At 33.2% G+C, this 6,817-nt stretch overlaps 2 protein-coding genes across 2 annotated transcripts; one reads left to right on the top strand and one right to left on the bottom strand.

The window, feature by feature from the left end:
• Positions 1-245: 245 nt before the first annotated feature.
• Positions 246-698, top strand: LOC132170609 (Ribosomal protein L34; the record flags this gene model as incomplete). Its single annotated transcript, XM_088517823.1, has 1 exon — positions 246-698. A coding segment is annotated over one exon (282 nt), but the record flags the coding sequence as incomplete, so codon positions are not given.
• A 376-nt stretch (positions 699-1,074) lies between these two features.
• On the bottom strand, positions 1,075-2,577 carry LOC132170608 (senescence-specific cysteine protease SAG39). Its single transcript, XM_059581638.2, has 2 exons — positions 2,004-2,577; positions 1,075-1,897 (listed from the first exon to the last, which is right to left on the bottom strand). Exons 1-2 carry the CDS (start codon positions 2,575-2,577, stop codon positions 1,305-1,307), a joined length of 1,167 nt encoding a protein of 388 aa, XP_059437621.2. The 3' UTR covers positions 1,075-1,304.
• Between the last annotated feature and the right edge of the window lie 4,240 nt (positions 2,578-6,817).

Here is a 6,817-nt window from a genome sequence, read left to right as displayed (position 1 = left end):
GGGTTATGCAATTCAGTATTGACAACAACTTACCAAGATTGCAATTGCAATAATAATTCAGTTGTTTGAGCAGAAGGTTTGAATAAAAAAGAAAAAGAGAAAAGAGAGAAGGAATAACCCTACGTTGAGCTCTACGTGCAGTAGTAATTCTTGTTTGATCCCCTTGTGGCCACTTCTTTTAGCCATAATTGACAGTGAGAAATGTTGAAGAAGGAAGCCTCAAAGGAATTTTTCTTCAGATTTAAACTTCATTTGGCTTTTTATTTCCAGGTTTGTCTTTGGGTTTGGATTTGAATTCTAGCATTGGGGTTGGAAGAGATAAAGGCCGCAGCCTAGTTGTGAGGGCTGGGAAGGCTGCTCTTTGTCTGACAAAGAGAAGCAGGTCGCGGAAATCTCTGGCTCGGACTCATGGCTTCCGCAGAAGGATGAGAACCACCAGTGGTAGAGCAGTGTTGAAGCGCCGACGTGCCAAGGGACGGAAAGTCCTTTGCACAAAGTCCAATCCCAACAGTGGGAAGCGTGGGTAACTGTTTCTCTTCTTGATTCAGTTTCAGTATGAAAATGTGATGAGATGCTGATGTCTAGTAGTTCAAATATGTGGACTTGATGTCTAGTGGTTCAAGCTTATGTGTAATGATGGCTAGTGTAATAACACTGATTTGGGAATATTTTTATTAATTGCAATTTACTTCCTCTCAGTCTTCTCTTGTTCTTGTTGTTTAGTTCATCCCTGGTCATTTTCATTGAGATTTTTCAATGCAAAAGATATCCTTGATATAAATTTGGTTAGAGTCTTCTGCTTTAGCATCTCTAATGCAACTACAGATGATTTGTGTTATATAAATCACACGAAATTAATTTCAGTTTTAATATGCTATATGATGTAATTGAGTAATTCTGCCCAATTGCTTAGAATGTGTAGGCCCAAGCTCTCACCTCACCTGTTTGTGATAATGATGATATTGCTATTTTTTTGAGTCTTTGTTTGTGTCATATCTCTGTTCTTTCTTAAAAGAAACATGGCATTATTAATATTTATATATTTTGCTATTATTTTTTAAGATGTTTTCGAAATAATAATAAACTTTAAAATTAAATTATAGTGAAAAACCCTTGCATATATTGCACAGGTTATAGGCCAGTGCATATAAATATTAAAATAGAGAGCAATACAGATTTTGATGACAGAATAGAAGCAGCAATACAGGCATTTTCACAGCCCAGAGCATTAAACCTGCATATAGGAAAAGAGAGAGCTAGCAATGCTTATAGCTAGGTACACAATACATCGACCTTTGCAGTACCTAAGCAATTACTGGATAGGAAGCTTGCTTGGCAATGCCACACAGACCTTCTGGTGCACCAACATCTCTTTGAATCCTTATGTACCCACCCTCTCCCCATGTCTCGCCCCATGAATTCTTCGCTAACCAGTACTTGGTACCATCTTCAGTCGTTCCGTACCCAATTACAGTAACAGCATGGTTTAGGCTAGTTGTACATTCTCCACTGAAGACCCCGCTTGAATAGTGTTGAAAGGCTGGTCCGTAACCATCAATGGCAACTGAGACGGGTTGGCCAGCCACGGCCTTAAGCAATGCCTCCTCATCATTAGCAGGTACATCTTCAAAACCACTGATTTGAGCTTCATAATAAGACGCCTTCTGCATGTCACAAGCTCTCTCCTCAGCATAATATGGGTAATTTGTTTCAGTGGTGAGTCCTTTGTTTTGTATTATATATGTAAATGCATTATCCATGAGACCGCCATGGCAGCCATTATTGTCATTGTTGTCACAGTCCAGCAGTTGTTGCTCAGACAGGGAGATCAATTTGCCAGTTTTGATCTTGGTGATCCCCTCTACCGCTGCCACCACTGAAAACGCCCAACAACATCCTGCATGCATGCGTACGAATCACTCATGACAGAAATCTTGTTAGAACAACAGTAAGCTCAGAAATTTAAGTTAAACTCAGAGTTTTAAGATATGTGATCTTCTTACCACATTGGCCTTGGTCCTTAACAGGGGTGACAGCTCCTTGCTCTTTCCAATCCATAGTCATTGGAATTTCACTCAGGTTTTCATACCTAAATGATGTGTTAACATTGGTGGACCTTGACTGATTGGTGATCTTGTATCCAGTTCGAGAGGCAATGAATTCTTCAGTTGTTAAGTCTGCAAATGCATTGAGACTTAACTTGTAAGTGTGATTCCCTTCGTTGTTGACTTTCTCTACAAATTCTGCATTTTCTTTGAATATCTTGAACCTGTTTTCTTTCTCTGCATCGTCTGAATACTTGCGATCATACTGAGCCATCCATTCCTCGTGTCTCTCAGCCATGGAAGCTGCTGCTTGCAATGTGTGGGAGGTAGCTTGAGATGTCCAACTCCCCAAAATTGTCAACATGACAATGAAAACTTTCTTCCCTAGTGTCAAAGCCATTGTCTTCAAACTTAATAGGGTTCTTCGGCAATGGCCTCTAGCAATTAATGATTTGTGAGGAAGAAAGCATACATTTTCCCAATATATATATAGGAGATAATATCCTCTATGTGACCCACATTTTGGGAGCATTCACATAAGCAAATATTAGCTATTGAACACATTTTGTTTTATCTTTTTATTTTCTCTTCCAACTTTCTTATAACACCTACGTGCCATGCATGGCACGTCAAAACCTTTTGACGTGCCATGTGTGGCACGTCAAAAGAATAATAAAATTTATTTCATTTATTTAATTTCATTATATTATATAAATAGAAATATACTAATTTATATTTATTTTAATTTTATTAAGATTATATATTGAATTATATTTCTATTAAAATTATAATTTATATTATTCTATTATATAATTTTTCCTCTTATATAACACATTATCCATACAACACAATTATAATTAATTAGAGAATAAATAAATTAATATTCTAGATGTATAAATAATTAGATGTATTCACTCACCGACCACGTATTTTGTGTTAGCCCAGTTCATGTGAAGTTTGTGGATCTCATAAAATAAATGTATTCAGTACGTTTTATATATTTTTACAAAATTAATATGGCTATCATATTAATATTACTAGACTGATTTATGCATGATAATATCATGTTCAAATTAATATTAATGTAATGGTTGATTTATATGTGATAATTATATTAATTGGTATATAATATATAAAATGATTATGCATGCATAGGATAATTAATATTATATATATGATATTAAATATCATAAAATATTAATAGATTGATATGATTATGCATCTACGTGTATATATATATATATATATATATATATATATATATAATATCGTTTATATGTGTGATATATATAATTTTAATAAAATTAAAATTATATAAATTATTATATTTTTAAGAATATAATATAATTAAAAGAAATTCTATTTATATAATTAGGGTTTTGACGTGCCATGCATGGCACGTCAACACCTTTTGACGTGCCATATGTGGCACGTCAAAACCTTTTGACGTGCCACACGTGGCACGTCAAAACCTTTTGACGTTCCACACGTGGCACGTCAAAAGAATATTTCAAATTTATTTTATTTATTTCATTATATTATATAAATAGAAATATACTATTTTATATTTATTTTAATTTTATTATCATTATATATTAAATTATATATATGATATTAATGTAATGGTTGATTTAAGTGTACACAATATTATATATATGCATGCATGTGATAATTAAGTGTACACAATATTAATGTAATGGTTGATTTATATGCATGCATGTGATAATTAAGTATACACAATATTAATGTAATGGTTGATTTATATGAATGCATGTGATAATTATATTAATTGGTACACAATATTATATACCTAGAATGATTACGCATGCATATATATACGACAAGCATATATATATATATATATATATATATATATATATACACACGAAGTAATTTATACTAATATGATAAACTTAATTTTCCTCACCAATCAAATTTAATTTTCTGTGCCAATTAAATTTAATTATTTTTAATACATATTTTTGATATTAATTATTACCTAATTATATTACAAAATAATGTTAAAATATTATTTACGAAAGTTTTTGACGTGGCAACTTAACACGTCAAAAACTTTTGACGTGTTAGGTTGACACGTCAAAAACTTTTGACGTGTCATTGTCACACGTCAAAAGTTTTTGACATGTTAAATTAACATGTCAAAAACCTTTGACGTGTTACAATACAGCACGTCAATAATATTTTTTTTGACGTGTCTGTTTTGAGAAGTCAAAATATTTCGACGTGGCAAAAATCAGTTACTGTTTGCCACGTCAAAAAAACTTCTTTTTTTTTTGTAGTGTACATTCAACTTATCATTTTAGTTATCAACTTTCATTATATATTTTATTTATTTTTACTATTCACAATGTCCTTTTTTATTATTATTAATTTAACTTATGTATTAATGTTGAGTTACCCTACTCATCAAATTCGTTGAGGACTTTAACAATTAGTTGGCTTTTCTTTATTAGCACTTGTTAAAAAGAAAAAGAAAAAAAAAAAAGATTAATTGACTGATTTTTATTGCAATATCATTTTTATTATATCTAAATCATATAATAATATTGTTTAAAAAAAAAAAAAAAACTTGGATTTCTTGGGACATAATCATTGATTCCACAAAGCATGAGCCACTCTTCAAGCAAAAATAAAAAAGGTTAAGAGCCAATCAAGCATGAAACCAACAAATCAATGGGTCCTGCATAGTTGTACGGTTTTTGGCGCCGATATCGATGGCATCTTTACCGCCAGTTTTCCAACGGCCGCCGAAGAAAAGAAAGATCTCTCATTCCATATACACATGCAGTGCAATTTCAAATGAAGGCTTACAGAAAAACATCGAAACATGGTTGACTCAAGGTGGGAAAGCTTGGGTGAGTTCAAGCCGCCAGTTGTTGGAAATCGCCACCCTGACCTGGACATGACCCAGTGCGACCATTTTTCGGGCAGCAGAAGAGCCTGCAAGTCAATGGGTCCGTCCATGGTCGTCCTCCACCCCTTTGATTGCTCCGATTTCATCGCTTAGTTTATGCCTTTCAATTTTCATGGCTGATTTCTCATTTCTCATTCGATTAGTAAATAATATTTGCTTGATTCGCTCAATAAAATTCGATAGGAGCTTGCGAGTCAGCTCGTTGGCTCGTTCATATATATATTACTTAATATTTATGTGTGTATTAGTTAACATACTAAAACTAAGTTAGTTCATTTTACAGATCCCAAAAACCCATACTGCCTATATGTATTTAGGGTATTGTGTTTCTTTTTTTGAGAAATTTTTCCCACAGTAATGCGATGAGACAATACCATTTAAAAAAAAAAAAAAAAAGTAAAAAAAAAAGTAGTTAGTTCATAAACTAACATATTATCTAGTTAATTAATATATACTAAGTAAATAAGCAACTTAGTAAATATAATTAACCATAGGTTACTCAATATATATGTTATTTATATTATTATATATGCGTGTATGTTATATATTAATATTAACATATTAACTAGTATAGCATCCCAACATAATAGCCAAACTAGATTCTTTTTTCTTCTTCATGTATAACTATATACTATATTTGTACTATAGTTAATTAGTTGTACATAGTATACTATATTTATAACTTGCTCACATTATAAATATAATATAGTTTCTATTATCTAGTTATATATAATAATATATTGTTAATTTGTTACCTATAAACTATAGTTATATGCTATATTGTATAATATGTCTTATATAGTTACATATTGACGGCGGCACCTTGGCGCGTGAGATTCACGCACAGAGATTTGATGGGTGCGTGGCACGTCGGAATGGGGTGAGGTCGACGGTGCTGGAGTCGCCAAAGGGAGATCTGGTAGGCGGACCACTGTGGCGAAACAACCGAGACTTTGGGCGGCACGCATGGGAGCGTGAGAACTCTGATGGGATTGTGTGCGACCGCTCTGTAACGGTTGTCTTCTGAGATTTCGAGCGGTATAGCGCGGTATAATGATCTGTTGAAAAGTGAAAACGACGAGGAGAAGAGAGAGAACCGAAAAGGACAGAGCGAAAGATTCGCCGGAAAACACTAAAGACGCCGGAAAAAGAAAATGGGATGTGAAAAAAAAAATATTAAAGGTGATTTAGAACCTGTGTTCTGATACCATGTTGCGAATAAGGTTGTATATTGAATCACACAGAATAATGGACAGAATGGGCTTATATGTATAGGCTAATAATATAGACACTATATGTACATAACCAATATGGAACAACATTACATATATCTAACAACATGACTCAAGGATGTGGCTTCGAGATGGAGCTCAAAACATCATCATCCTTTGGATACATAATTTGCTTGTTATGAAGTTTTCAACTAAAGTTTTCATGTTATAGCTTGTTGTTGAAGATTAAACTAGACTCCAAGAGTTTGAACCTATTCATTTGGAGTTACACAGAAGATAAAAACCTTTAAAATAGGATATATTCTGCATTTGAGTTCATGTTTATGATGAATCCGGTTCAAATAATCCCACTCTGCCTGTATAAGAAACTCATTCTAGAGGGAAACTGATGTAGGCCCAACTAGGCTTTTCAACTTATGTCAAAGGCTGGCATCAAACAATGCAGTAGCAATGAACTCCGATTTTCGTAGGACATGTTAAATTAAAAGCTTAAGCTAATAGGAATTAGAGATAGATCTAATCATTTAATCAATACTTTAACACTCTCACTCACGAGAGCTTAAACTTCCTTAATAGGTGATGCCCCAACACGTGAAATATTTAAT

Source organism: Corylus avellana, chromosome 1 (assembly GCF_965113065.1).
Source record: "Corylus avellana chromosome 1, dhCorAvel1.hap1.2, whole genome shotgun sequence".
Classification (NCBI taxonomy): Eukaryota; Viridiplantae; Streptophyta; class Magnoliopsida; order Fagales; family Betulaceae; genus Corylus; species Corylus avellana.
This window is presented reverse-complemented; position numbering and strand designations above follow the sequence as displayed.

What these genes read in the sequence shown, in the direction of transcription:
- LOC132170608 (XM_059581638.2), bottom strand. Translation starts at nt 2,577, where the DNA reads ATGCTCCCAAAATGTGGGTCACATAGAGGATATTATCTCCTATATATA. An exon ending in TAAGGACCAAGGCCAATGTG is followed by an intron (nt 1,898 to 2,003) that starts GTAAGAAGATCA and finishes GCATGCATGCAG; the next exon opens with GATGTTGTTGGGCGTTTTCA.